Source organism: Vipera berus (genome assembly GCF_964194415.1).
Source record: "Vipera berus genome assembly, chromosome: 4".
Classification (NCBI taxonomy): Eukaryota; Metazoa; Chordata; class Lepidosauria; order Squamata; family Viperidae; genus Vipera; species Vipera berus.
In genome coordinates this window covers 63,587,262-63,602,328 of record NC_138206.1, presented here as the reverse complement: position 1 = coordinate 63,602,328, position 15,067 = coordinate 63,587,262, and the positions used below count along the sequence as shown (strand labels likewise).

General features: G+C 46.4%; 1 protein-coding gene across 7 annotated transcripts in view; it reads right to left on the bottom strand.

The window, feature by feature from the left end:
- Positions 1–15,067, bottom strand: part of DMD (dystrophin) — a 931,439-nt gene that overhangs the window by 397,186 nt on the left and 519,186 nt on the right. For all 7 annotated transcript variants that reach the window (XR_014026476.1, XM_081327957.1, XM_081327955.1 and 4 more), the window contains one exon: positions 14,718–14,868. Coding sequence is in view for 6 of the 7 variants with exons in the window: in XM_081327957.1 (XP_081184083.1) it covers positions 14,718–14,868 (151 nt within the window). In the remaining variant the exon portion in view is untranslated. The remainder of the gene's footprint in view (positions 1–14,717; positions 14,869–15,067) is intronic.

Below are 15,067 nucleotides of genomic sequence, written 5' to 3'. Positions count from 1 at the left end.
CTGAAATACATACCTCCATTTTGCCTCCTTGTACTGACGTTTGCTTAGATTTTATTGAATTGTTAGAATAGAGCTTCTTGTTCAGTTTTTAATAGGAGTAAAGATACAAAAAACATACATTTAAAGATTAAATGCATCTTTGAGCTATATCTAAGAAATACATTAAAGATGGATATTTAGATCTATGAACATCTAGAAAACAGATCTGCAAACATTTGGAAACATAGTTATAACTAGAAGCCAGCATGGGTTTGTTAAAAACAAATCATGCCAAAACAATCTTATTTCATTCTTTGACAAAATGACTAAATTAGTAGACCAGACAAATGCTGTGGATATACTATATTTAGATTTCAGTAAGGCATTCCACAAAGTAGAAAAATGTGGGATAGACAGCATCACCACCAGATGGATTCATAACTGGCTAACAAACTGCAAACTGTACTCAATGAGTATTACAACTACAAGGAAGGAAGGAAGGAAGGAAGGAAGGAAGGAAGGAAGGAAGGAAGGAAGGAAGGAAGGAAGGAAGGAAGGAAGGAAGGAAGGAAGGAAGGAAGAAAGGAAGCAGTGGGATATCATAAGGTTCCATATTAGGCCCAGTACTCTTCAGTATCTTCATAAATGACTTAAATGAGGGAATAAAAGGGAAAGTCATCACATTTGCAGATGACACCAAGCTACCAGGAATAGCCAATGCCTCAGAAGACAAGCTCAGGATCCAAACAGATCTTGACAGACTTGAACAATGAGCCCTAGTCAACAAAATGAAATTTAATGTGGAGAAAAGCAAGGTCTTACATTTAGGTAGGAAAAACCAAAGGTACAAGTACAGATTAGGCAAAACCTGGCTCAAAATAGTAACTATGAGAAGGACCTTGGAGTGCTAATGGATGATCACTTAAATATGAGCCATCAGAATGTGGCAGAGGCATAGAATCAAAATCATGTCAAGTATTAGTACTGCTTTATAAAAACTTAATAAGATCATACCTGGAATACTGATCCAGTTTTAGTTACCACATTACAAAAAAGATGTTGAGACTTTGTAAAAAGTGCAGAGCAACTAGGATGATTAAAGGCCTGGAGACTAAAACATATGAAGAATGGTTACAGGAACTGGGTATCACTAGTCTAGAGAAAAGAAGGACTAGGGGTGATATGATAGCAGTGTTCCAATATTTGAGGGACTGCCACAAAGAAGAGGGGGTCATCTTATTTTTCAAAGTACCAGAAGGCAAGAAAAGAAACAATGGATGGAAACTAATCAAGAGAAGTAACCTGGAATTAAGGAGAAACTTCTTAACAGTGAGAACAATTAACCAGTGGAATAGCTTGGCTTCAGTAGTTGTGGGTGCTTCATCACTGGAGGTTTTTAAGAAGAGATTGGACAGCCACTTGTCTCAAATTGTATAGGGTCTCCTGCTTGAGTGGGGGGATGGACTAGAAGACCTCCAAGGTCCCTTCCAGTTCTATTCTGATTGATTGATAGAACAAAGGACAGCTCTGTTTCTATATTAGTACCATAAACTATGTGGCATATGGAATATTCAAGGAAAGACAAATTTAAACAGGCTAAAGTACAGACAGAACTGTGAGAAATGCATGATGAGTAATAGCAGAGGAAGGCTGAGTACGTAGAATTCTATGCAGACATGCATGCTACCAGAGTATTCTTCAGAGCCATAAAGTCAATTTATGGTCCTTCTAAATTAGGATATTCCTCTTTGCTGTCATCTGATGAATCAACCCTGATTGAAGACCAAGAAAGACTGAAAACGATGTCTTACAGCAGATTTCTAGGTTGCCATTCATAACCTGCCTCCCTCTACTCATAAGATCAAGAAAGTGATATCGCAGATGAGCTCAAATAGAGCAACAGGGCAGGGTGCATTCTTACTGAAATCTACAAAGTGCTAGGCCTCCACAAAGGAGATGCCCAGTGACTTCCATGATGCCCTCATTGTGGCTCTTTATAAAATAAGGGAAGCAAATCAGACTGCAAAAACTAGAGAGATAGCAATAACAATAGCATTTAGAGTTACATACCACCCCATAGTGCTTTACAGCAGTCTCTGTGCAGTTTACAATGTCAGCATATTGCCCCCAACAATCTGGCTCCTCATTTTACTGATCTCAGAAGGATGGAAGGCTGAGTCAACCTTGAGTCCCATCAGGATTGAACTCTAGGCTGTGGGTAGAGCTTGCCTGCAATACTGCATTCTAACCACTGTGCCATCAGGGCTGTCCATCATAGGCAAAATCTTTTTATGCATGTGTCATGTATGTATGTATGTATCAACAGTGATCCATCAGTTGCATTTGCCATTTCCACTGGGGTAAAACAAAGTTGTGTCCCAATCCTATTCAATTTGTTTTTCACTTGTATGTTGTCACATGCTGTCCGGATTTAATGTACCAATTGAATGACTGTCTCTTTGACCTTTACCACTTGAAATCACGGACAAAGTGCTTCCATACAGTCACCCTCTTTGTTGATGACTGTGTGCTTTGGGAGCAAATACATTATATACAGTTGATGCTGAACAAATTATGAGATGCTGTTATGCTCTTTGGCCTTTCTATAAGTCTGAATAAGGCTGAAATACTTTACAAGTCCACACCAAATACCAAGTCCATAGAACAAAAATCATGGTTGATGACATCCACCTGACAAACATAAATACCTTTAAATATTTGGGAAGCATCATCTCAAACAATGAGTCTTTGGACAAAGAAATCAACTCTTTGGGTACCAGTGCCTACCAGAGTGCTCAATCAATACAACATCCATATCTTCACAAAGTTAAACGTCAACAGAACATTGGTTATCTCTTCTTCCTTATATGAAAGTGAGTCCTGGACTCCATAGCAAATGCAGGTCAAACAACTGAAAAAATTTTACATGTGCATTTTTTGCTCCATCCTCAGCACTCATTGGCAAAACTATTTCTTCAACTTGGAGGTCTTAGATCTCATAAAGTCTATCAGCATTGAGCCTCTGAATATCAGACACAGATGAGATGAGTGGAATATATCATCAGAATGGATGTCCACTGTATGCTTTGTCAGTGAACCATGCTTCTATAGCTGTGGTGGCGAACCTATGGCATGCATGCCACAGGTGGCACGCAGAGCCCTCTCTGCGTGCCCGCGCACCCTCACCCCAGTCCTATGCCTTCCAGTGGGTTTTATAAAATCTTTTTGCCTTAGGCTTCTGCTGCCATGTGCAAAAAAAAAAGGCTCAATCAATCAATTTCAACTTAGCACGGGGAAAAAAAGATCTTACAAAGTTGGAATTGATTGATTGAACTTTTTAGTCCCACCCAGTCCGCCATTACCACCGCAGCCATGCCCACTCAATGGGCCACACCCACCCAATGGGCCATGCCCACCTAGTGGGTCATGCCCACCCGGCACCCGATGATACATAAGTGGGTTTTGGGTTGCAGTTTGGGCACTCAGTCTCTAAAAGGTTCACCATCACTGTTCTATAGTGTACAGGAATCTGGAAAGAGATCTTGAGTTTGAAAAGCAAGAGCTATGAAGAGGATGTGAACGAACCCTAGGTCATTATGACATTCAGCCAAGGAAATTAGAAGCTGCAGTTTCTGACCAAGCCCAATGGTAAGTGTACCACGAAGTCTCCACCAGCTTTGAAGATAGGACCTGCCAAAAACTGATAGAAAACTATGAGCGGCATCACAGAATAAAACCCACAGTTGCTACAACTTTCACCTTTCAGTGCTTTGATTTGCTTAGTCAATTCTAATCATCTCTATTCTAATTAACTCTTTTAATTGGAATATATTACAAAAAAGACTTTTAATTTGAGTATTGATGCTAATCTAATGATTTATGAATCCATTTTATTGTTAGATTACCACAGATCAGATGCTACTTGGAGCACAGGTCACAAATGTGGAAAGCTGGGGATTAGAAGTTTGTTTTGACGTCAGTTTTCCCCAGATATTTTTTTTTAAAGTGACAGAATTTCTACAAAAAGAAAATTTAAGGTAAAAGTATTCAAAACATTTAAAATTATTGTCACGACGTCCTCTGCGAAGAATCACAAGCACTCCAAAGGTACGGGTGACCTGGTATATTTCTCACACAGACCAAACCGCGGTAAAGTCAGCGTTGAGGCTTCCAGCCTCAACGCTCTTTTATCGTGCTGCTACACCCTAACCCCACCCCTTCAAAGCAAACCGGCATCTGCCCGCCTCCCCATAAAAGCCCCACCCATCACCCTGCACAGCCACCACCCACCGCGTGCATTGCTGCAGCCCGCCGGGCCCCCTCCCAGGTAAAGCCTGTCCTTCCGCCCCCATATGCGCCCCTGTCCGTTCTGGCTTTGCAACTGCAGGGTCCCCCCCAGGTCCGTCCGAGCACCCAGCGAGAGAGGGAGGCAGCGTGGGTACGGCCGCACCCCCGTCCGTGGCTGCCTGTGGCAGGTCTGACTGTCCGGCCAGTTCTCCGTCGGCTCCTACCCGTCCCGGCTCAGGCTGCGGTCGCATTCCTGCAGGGCGTTCTGTTGGTGTAGAGCCCGCCGGCCGGCAGGCGGACGGACGGCGGAGTTCCCGGGGCCCGGGCGCAGGCGCAGTCCGCAGTTCTGGGTCCCGCCGCTGAGGCGTCGGAAGAGCCAGGGCAGATGCGCCCACCAGCCCGGCGGGCACCCGCAGCCGCCCTCGTCAGCGAGGCGAGCGCGCGTCCATCGGCCGCCTGGTAGCGGGCGCGCCGGTCAGCTGTGCGGCGGAGACCCGGCGTTTCCCGCGTCGGCCGGGCGAAGACACGCCCATCAGCTGGCTGGCGGGAGCCCGAGGCCGCGTCCTCCGGCTGGGGTTGGGCGGGGCTGGTGGCTCTGACGCCGGTCGCTTCGGTGACGCGTGGCTGCCGGGCCCAGATGCGGCCAGCATGGACGTCTACTGGTCGGGAGTCAGCTGTTGCGGTTGGGGACGGCAGGCAAGTGCAGGAGACGGCGGTCTGCCGGGGGAGGGAGGGGCCACTTCCCCATGTCGGCGGAGGCGTTGTCGAGGCCCGAGCGGGCGGCAGGCTGGTGGGGCTTGACAGTCGGCTTCCCCGTGGTCCGTCCAGACCTTGAAGGGGTGGGCAGCCCCCTCCAATAGATGACGCCACGTCTCCAAGGCCGTGCGCACAGCGAACGCCTCCTTTTCCCAGATCGCCCATGCGCGCTCCGTGGATGACAGGTTTTTGGATGAGTAGGCACATGGTTGCAGCGCGCCCTCCATGTTCCGTTGCAACAGTACAGCCCCTACCGCGACGCCGCTGGCATCGACTTGGACCACGTATGGTCGGTCTGGATCGGGGTGTGCCAACACCGGTTCCTTAGCGAACAGGGCTTTCAGGGACTCGAACGCCTGTTGGCACGTGGTGGTCCATGCCAACTTCAGCCCTGGACGTGGCTTCTCCCCAGTCTGCCGCGTCCGCAGCAAGTCCGTCAGCGGCAGGGCTATCGCCGCAAAGCCCGGGATGAACTGGCGATAGAAGTTCGCAAACCCCAGGAAACTTTGCAGCTGTCGTCGTGTCCGCGGCGCTTGCCATTGCTGTACGGCTTCCACTTTATGAGGGTCCATCTCTATGCCACTTGCGGAGACCCGATACCCCAGGTAATCCAGCCTCGTCTTGTGAAACTCACACTTTGTGAGTTTCACGTAGAGACGGGCAGCCAGCAGCTTCCGTAGCACCTGGCGCACAAGGGTGACGTGCTCCTCCATGGTCTTGGAATAAATCAACATGTCGTCCAGGTAAACTAGCACCCCTCGATACAGGTGCTTGTGAAGCACCTGATTTATCAGCTGCATAAAGACGGCTGGGGCCCCCTGGAGTCCGAACGGCATAACCCGGAACTGGAAGCTGCCCAATGGACAGTTGAACGCCGTCTTCCACTCGTCCCCGGCTCTGATCCTCACCCGGTAATACGCCTCCCGTAAATCCAATCTTGTGAAGATGCGGCCCGTCGACAGATGTGCCAGGAGGTCCTTCATGAGGGGCAGCGGATACAAGTGCTCCACGCAGACCGCGTTGACTCCACGAAAGTCGACACACAGTCGAAGCGTGCCATCCTTCTTTTCTCGGAATAGTATCGGCCCTGCCATCCTGGACCGGGCAGGTTGAATGAACTTCCTCGCGAGATTCTTATCAATATAACGCCGCAATTCCTGCATCTCGCGGGGTGTCAGGGCGTACATGCGCGGTTTTGGCAGCTTGACGCCCGGCTAAAGCTCGATGGCACAGTCTGTTGCTCGGTGGGGAGGCAGAGCATCACACTCCCTCTCGTCAAACACCTCAGCCAGGTCGGCGTATGCCTGTGGAAAGCGGGCTTCCCCCACCCCTTCTGCCCCTTGGACTTTCTCGCTCCCTGGCTGACCAGAGGGACCTACATATGCGTGTGGTGGCAGTTGTGGCCCTGTCCCCAACCGCAGATGTCGACAGCCCCCTTCCCACCATATCGTAGGACCCCACTTGTCGAGCCACGTCAGCCCCAGGATCACCGCCTCCGTCATAGATGGAACGACAAGGAACCGCATCGTCTCCCAATGGGTCCCCATCTCCAAACGGATAGGGCTCATCACCCGGGTTACCGGGCCCCCCCCAGAAGGGACCCATCCACCTGCTGGAAACGGAGAGGGGTTGGCAGTCGCCGCACCTCAGGGGTTGGTCGTTTGGCTCGAACAGTTCCTGTAGCCGTCGGCTGTGATGGCGGGCCCCGGAACCTTGGACTCGCCAAGCGGAAACCGGGCTGGCCCGACTGGCCAGGCGTCAGCCTCTGCAGCGACCACCGCCATGTTTCGCAGCCCGGTCCCGAAGGCGACCAAGGCGTGGGTTCCTGACACCCAAACTCCCCAAAACGGTCCCGCAACACATCCAATGTATAGGCCCCTGGAGCCGTGGAGTAACTCCACTCCTCGCCTTCCTCCTCCGTCAGCCGTCGCTCTCTCCAGGCCGTCACCGAGGCCCCTGAACGGATCTCTCCACGGGCCAGGTCCACGTGCTCCAGTGCAGGACTGTACTACCACTCCCCGCTGCGAGCCAGAGGGCCTTCCTCCCTGTCTTCGCTGCCAGCGGCCGTGGCCACAACTCCCTTTGTCTTCGGCTGCACCACCGGCCCCTCTTCCGCAACTGGGTCAGGTGATACCGCATCCCCCACGGCCCCGTCCCCATCGGCTGCCAAAGCAAGCCCCTGTGGATCCTCTGCCATGCCCAAAGCGTGGGTAACAACAGAAGGAATCCCAGAAAAACACTGACTTACTGTCACGACATCCTCTGCGAAGAATCACAAGCACTCCAAAAGTACGGGTGACCTGGTTTATTTCTCACACAGACCAAACCGCGGTAAAGTCAGCGTTGAGGCATCCAGCCTCAACGCTCTTTTATCGTGCTGCTACACCCTAACCCCAACCCTTCAAAGCAAACCAGCATCCGCCCGCCTCCCCATAAAAGCCCCACCCATCACCCTGCACAGCCACCACCCACCGCGTGCATTGCTGCGGCCCGCCGGGCCCCCTCCCAGGTAAGGCCTGTCCTTCCGCCCCCATATGCGCCCCTGTCCATTCTGGCTTTGCAACTGCAGGGTCCCCCCCGGGTCCGTCCGAGCGCCCAGCGAGAGAGGGAGGCAGCGTGGGTACGGCCGCACCCCCGTCCGTGGCTGCCTGTGGCAGGTCTGACCATCCGGCCAGTTCTCCGTCGGCTCCTACCCGTCTCGGCTCAGGCTGCGGTCGCATTCCTGCAGGGCGTTCTGTTGGTGTAGAGCCCGCCGGGCGGCAGGCGGATGGACGGCGGTGTTCCCGGGGCCCGAGCGCAGGCGCAGTCCGCAGTTCTGGGTCCCGCCGCCGAGGCGTCGGAAGAGCCAGAGCAGACGCGCCCACCAGCCCGGCAGGCGCCTGCAGCCGCCCTCATCGGCGAGGTGAGCGGGCATCCGTCGGCCGCCTGGTAGCGGGCGCGCCGGTCAGCTGTGCGGCAGAGACCCGGCATTTCCCGCATCGGCCGGGCGAAGCCACGCCCATCAGATGGCCGGCGGGAGGCCGACGTCGCGTCCTCCGGCTGGGGTTGGGCGGGGCTGGCGGCTCCGACGCCGGTCGCTTCGGTGACACGTGGCCGCCGGGCCCGGACGCGGCCAGCATGGATGTCTGCTGGTCGGGAGTCAGCTGTTGCGGTTGGGGACGGCAGGCAAGTGCAGGAGACGGCGGTCTGCCGGGGGAGGGAGGGGCCGCTTCCCCATGTCGGCGGAGGCGTTGTCGAGGCCCGAGCGGGCGGCAAGCCGGCAGGGCTTGACAATTATGTCATTGTCAAATATGTTTAAAAATAACTTATTTAAAATGTCTGTGTGGGATTGGAAGGGATTATAAAGTTTGTGGCTTCTGAGGCATCAGAAGCCACAAACAGATCATGGATCATTTCTGCCATGATAACACAAATACAAATCTCAATGGAATATTTAATTGCCATAAATGGTCTTGGAATTTTGTATAATGTATCACTAGAAGAACAACATTAGCTTGTTTATAGAAGTCAATTTTAAGCTTCTGCTATACAGTGGAATGTTGAGGCAGATGTTAGCTTTCAATTTAACAGAAATATATTCCTAAAAAAACCCCTTGTGTTGCTATTCTAAAGGTATAATCCTTAATTATCAATAATATTTAGAATTTATTCTAAGTCTGGTTAGGAGAATGATTAAAATCATTACTGCAATCATCATCATGATCACCACCATTAATAATATTAATTCAGAAGCATGATTACATCAAAGTTTTTAACCTTATCGATTTCAGTGAGGCAACCTAAAAAATAAAAATACGCTTAACTTTCACAGTAAAATCAATTGCTTGAACATCTTTCATGATTAGATAATATTCTTGGCTGAAATAACTTATAGATTATTTCTTAAATTTTAATAAAGCTTAGGAGAAATAGCACTATTCTGCAGCAAAATAGGCAGATATTCTTCCTATTTTGCACCAAAAGATAAAGGAAAGAGAAATTGGTTCTGTTGAATTATAGAACATTCTTAAGCTCATAGACTATTACTATGCTAAATTGTTACTTTTTTAGTAATTAGTAGATATAAATTCAAGAATATTGGTCTAGCAAAGCCACACTAGTGACCACGAGCACTGCAGACCAGTCCCTGGGCCTACGGAGGAGCGGGACATGAAGATGAGCGCAGCCATGAAGACTTCACCGACATGGCGAAAGTCGGAAAGCTAGAAGAATTTGACCTAACTCACCCAGAAAGATGGTCTTCGTATGTATCCAGGGTCGAGAACTATCTCTGCAGCAATCAAGTTGTTGAAGATGGCCTGAAGGCTGCAATGCTCCTGTGTGTTTGCAGCCCAGCCACATTCAACATCACAGAGAATTTGTTTGCTCCAACACCGCTGGAGTCCGTAACATTCACGGACTTGAAGAAATGACTCAGTGACCATTTCCAGCCCAAGCTCTCAGTAATAGCTTGGCGGCATGCATTAGAACAGAGGGTCCAGCAGCCGGGTGAATCAGCTTCCGAATTTATTGTGGCTTTGAGGCAGGCTGCACCCCTGTGCCAGTTCTCCAATGTAGAAGAGAGACTTCGGGACCGGCTTGTTTGTGGCCTCCAAAATCGAGACCTGCAACAGAAGCTCTTCGCCAAAGAGACTTTATCATTCCCAGATGTGTTAAAAGAGATCATGGTGGATGAAGCCACCGGCGGGGCCATAAAAGCCATGTAGCCTGCCAAAAGCATGCAGCACGAGGAGGCCATCCACCATGAGGACGCCGAACACGCGGAAGACTCTGACAGCAGCCATGAAGTGGACAAGCTTCAAAGGCATGACGACCAGCCACGTCGCAGCAACAATCAACATGGGACAACTTACAAGGCAGGTCCCTTCCTTAGGTGCCCGGGTTGTGGTGGCCGCCACCAATGCATGGACTGCAGGTTCTGGACAGCCATGTGCCAGACCTGCAGGAAGACCAGCCATATCACGTCCATCTGCAAAGGTCACCAGAAGGACCGCCAATTGGACGTTCCGATCAGGAGAGGTACTGAGGCCCCAGGGCAATTTAGCGTAGGGTTTTGTTCCAGCTGCAGAAGCGTTTACCGCATGGGAGCTCGCCGAAATTTTGACATCAGGTCAAGCTGCAAGGGGTCCCTTGCAAAATGGAACTAGACGCAGGGTCAGCCGTGTCCATTATATCACTTGAAACATTCAAGTTCATCTGCGATCGCAGCAAGAGATGGGCCAAGCTTAGGCCATCTGACATCATACTGACTGACTTCCAGAAAGCTAAGGTTGCAGTCAAGGGTGAGGCCACATTGGCCGTCAAATTCAAGGGGTTTTCTGGGCACCTGGACATTGTCATAGTAGGGGGTCAGTGAAGGAGCCTGATAGGGCTCGATTGGTTTGATGCATTAGGTATGCAAGTCACCGGTATCAACTGGATACAAGCCACGAGTTTAGTGACAGTATGCGAGGAGTTCGCAGATGTGTTTGACCCAAGCCTAGGAACTTAAGAAGGCCCACCAATATCATTTAAACTCGACCCTACTATAATGCCTGTCAGGATTAAGCCTTGTAGAGTGCCATTTGCTCTTAAACACAAGATAGATACTGCATTGGATAAGCTAGTCGAACAGGGGGTACTACAGCCTGTAGATGGGGGTGAATGGGAAACCCCAATTATCACACCACTAAAAGCCAGTGGAGAGGTCAGGATTTGTGCTGATTACAAGTGCACAATTAATTGTGCACTTAAACAGCACACGTACCCGGTGCCAGTAGTGAGCCACATTCTGGCATCACTACAAAGGGGTACAGTTTTCACAAAGTTAGATTTGGCACAGGCCTACCAACAGCTTCCTGTGGACGAGGCCACAGCTGTGGCATAGACTAGAGGGGCTTTTAAAGTAAAACTCCTCCAATTCGGGGTTAGTGTAGCCCCTGGCATTTTTCAAAGCATTGTGGAGTGTACGTTCAAGGGCATTCCGGGGGTCTGCCCCTATTTCGATGATGTGCTCATTGCCGGTGAGTCCACTGATGTGCTTGCAAGGAGGCTCAAAGCCGTCCTTCAACAGCTCCGTGAAGCGGGCCTTAAACTTAAGAAAAACAAGTGAAGTATAGGAGTCCCTTCAACTGAGTTCTTGGGTTTCCGTATCGATGCCGATGGCATCCACCCTGCTGAGTCCAAGCAGAAAGCCATTCAGCTGGCACTTAGGACAAAAGGAGAGCTTCAGGCATTGCTAGGCCTCTTAAATTTTTACCATGTGTTCCTTCCTAACAAGGCCGCAGTGGCAGCCATTACAACGGCTCTTGGATAAAAATACTGCTTGGAAATAGACCAAGGTACATGAAAGTAGTTTTAAGGCATTGAAAGCCCTACTGTCTTCCAGTTCAGTGATCACCCACTTTAAAGAGTCTTTGCTGGTGTGTCTTGTGTGTGACACATCCCCATAAAGGGTGGGGGCTGTTTTAAGCCATTTGGAGAGCGATGGGACTCAAGTCCCAATTGCTTATTACTCGAGGACATTGTCCTCTGCAGAGCGTAATTATGCACAAATCTATAAAGAGGCATTGGCCATTGTAGCTGGGGTAAAAAAATTCCACAACTATTTGTATGGCAGGGACTTCACAATCTTCACAGACCATAAACCACTATTGGGGTTATTCACTACTGACAGACAGACACCCAACATCTTGTCCCCTAGGATGTTAAGATGGTCCATCTCCTTATCGGCCTACAGCTTCAGGCTGATCCACAAACCCAGCAAAGACATGGGCCATGCAGATGGCCTCAGCTGGTTACCATTGCCTCAGATTGAGCCAGATCTGGCTCCAGCGGCTTGCATTTTTTCTATTCAGGATTTGCCTGTTTCCCCTCCACGCAGGGGTTGTAGCTGCAGAAGTAGCTGCATAAGTAGCTTCATGCCAATGCCTTCATCCAGACAATGCCCGGATGTCACTCATGAAGTGATTGCAATACCCTGTCTCTCAATGAAGTGGGGACAATGACCCTGCTCCCCCATAGAATACAACCCTTGTGAGCTGAAAACTCGTGTCTCCGTGTTAAGTGATAAAAAATAAAGAATATTTCAGTGAGTAGCAACATTACAAAGCAGGTGGCAAAGCAGTGAACCTGGAGGAAAATTGTCAGCAGAAGTCCATTTGCGTAATGTTAGTTTTAGTTTATTATGACAAAGCATACTGATATATTTTAAGTCACTTTTTATTGTAACATTATAATGCCAAATTTATGTTCTCCACATTTCTGTAACTTTCACCATGAAATCTAAAATATATTTGTCTAAGAAAATAAAACTTAAAACAGAAGGGTATTGTCCTATAAATATTTAAAAAAAGGTAATAGAAGTATTCTAAAACATGTTTTCTTTCTAAAGGTTACAGAAGAATAAGCATTTATATAACAAAATTACACAATGCTACTGCTCAAATATAACAAACAATTTATAATATGTCCATTAAATATTATTTTACTGACATCAATGTAAGAACACTTTAGAGGATTAAAGCACCATCAGTGTGTTTGAATGTCAGAGCATATAAAATCAAGCATCTATCATTCGCCCAATTCATCTGTTGATCATATAACCAAAAAATGTTTACGAGTAATGCTAAGGATGTTTTTTTCATCATTTGAAATTAATGCATATACAGCTGTATAAAATAAAATATGTGTAACAATGCAATGATAGAAACTGAGCAGGGAATTAGGTTATTATATACTGGAAAGTAAAGGATTTTTTTTTAATAAATTCAGTTTTAATGCTCCAGCATGCATTATCATTCACATAAGTTTCCTTTTCCTAACATACTGTGTCATTAAACCAATATAGCCAGATATGAGCTACAACAACAAAGATTCTATATACTTTGATTAAATAAAATATGATTATAAGTTTTATTATAATTAATCAAATATTTCATCATCACTGTTGTTGTTTGTTATTTTTAACAATTTAGTCATGTCTGACTCTTGGTCTGACTCCCAATGTTACCCTGTCAAGCACAGCTTCTTTCAATTGTTGTAGGTTCAACTTTGCATAAAATTTGATGCTATTAAGCCACTGTGTTCTTTGCTTGCCCTTTCCTCTTTGTCCACTAACCATTCCTAGCATCATTGCCTTCTCCAATGAATTTACATGCATAACATGGCCAAAGTAAATCAGTCATAGTCTGATTTTAGCTTCCAGTGATCTGTCTGGTTTTATACGATTTGACACTTCTCTGTTAGTTACTCTGGCTGTCCATGGTATACACAATAATTTACACCAGCAGCACAGTTCAAAGCCATCAATTTTTTTTCCAATCAGTCATTCTTAGCGTCCACCTTTTACACCCATACATCATTACAGGGAAGACTATTGCTCTAACTAGCCTGTTTTTTGTATTTATATCAATATCTTTGCACATCCAGATCTTACTTATGTTAACCACCAGTGCAGTGCAGCCCAAAGTTATCCTGCATTTCATTTCAGGAGTAGAATTGCTATCGTGAACAACAATCATCAAAACTACCACCCTGAAATTATTATGACCCAGATTGTTGGGGGCAATTAAGCTGACTTTGTAATAATGCCGCTTGGAGGGTGTATGAAAGCCCTAATAAGCAGGTATATACATAGAATGAAGGCTACTGCTAAGCTTGTAAGCCGCCCTGAGTCTTCGGAGAAGGGCGGGATATAAATGGAATTAAAATAAAAAAAAAAAGCATTGTGACACTGAAAGTAATGAAAACAACTATGGCTATAATGCTTGGGAGTATTATGGCTAATTATTCAAAATCAGACAGTTGCAATATATTCTTGTAGATGCTGCATTCTTGCGCTCAGAAGGCTTGTTCGTTCATTTTGCATTAAAATGTGATTCATCAAATAAGGATACATTTCACATTAATATAGTGATGAATTACCTATATGCAAATAACACCTGCTTTTTCAATAAATTAGTTTTACTGCTTTAATGCTGCAAGTCATTCAGAATGAAACTAAGAAAAAAAAAGCCTAGTTACTTAAAATTATATGGTACCCTTTTCATCAAACTCTGGATGGCAACCAAAATTTAATATTAAAATAACAATATAAATAACTATAAAACAAAAGAAACTTGTGGCCAGGTTCGTATGATTTATGTATTTGCTTGTATTGTTTTTTTAAATGCTGAAATATGTGCCATTTTCCCTTACTGGCATTTGGTCCACTGAGAAGTAAGCTCTGACTTATTTTTTTCCTGATACATATCAAAAGCAGAGCATTCATGCAAAAGGTCTATCCATTTGTGAAACCATATGTGGTCAAGATCCAATCCATGAAAATGAAGCTCAAGATTTTCACATTCTCATTTTCTTGTTGGAATCAAAGAAAAATATTACAAATAAACAGCAACATTTTGGAACTGTGGATTCTGAATTAATGATGAAGCTAAATTGAAAATATGTGCAATGTGCAACATACACATAATTCCTCCATCAATTCAATGTTGACTCTTATCTATATAGGCAGACTTTCTCCAGAACGATCTATCCCAACCAAACCTTTCCACATATCTATGTCTGTATGTATATTATCTCTATCTATAGACACACACTCATACATACACACACACACATACATACATACATACATACATACATACATACATACATACATTAAAAGTACATATAGATATCAGCATTTGTACAATAAAAATATAAGCAATGCATACCTGGATGTATTGCTTCCTTTTAGAAACATTTGGATCATCAGATTCTACTCTTATTTTAGCTAAAGTTTGTTCTGCTTCAGCTAGCCAGAAGTTAAAATTCTTCATATCGTGATGGAAATTTCTCCATTTCTCCAGTGACTTGTCAAATTTTCTGTAGAAAAAACAAACAAACAGATGATATTATGGCATTAGCATATTGCAAGCAGCAATCCAAAAAAATTGAAAAATTATTTAACAATATAGTGATGTCTTTACTTAAAAATTGAAAAAGGGAAAGAAGGTTTGCTAAAGCTGGTGTTGGAAAATGACATCACAAAATGTAGAGATATATCAATACCACAAAATAAATA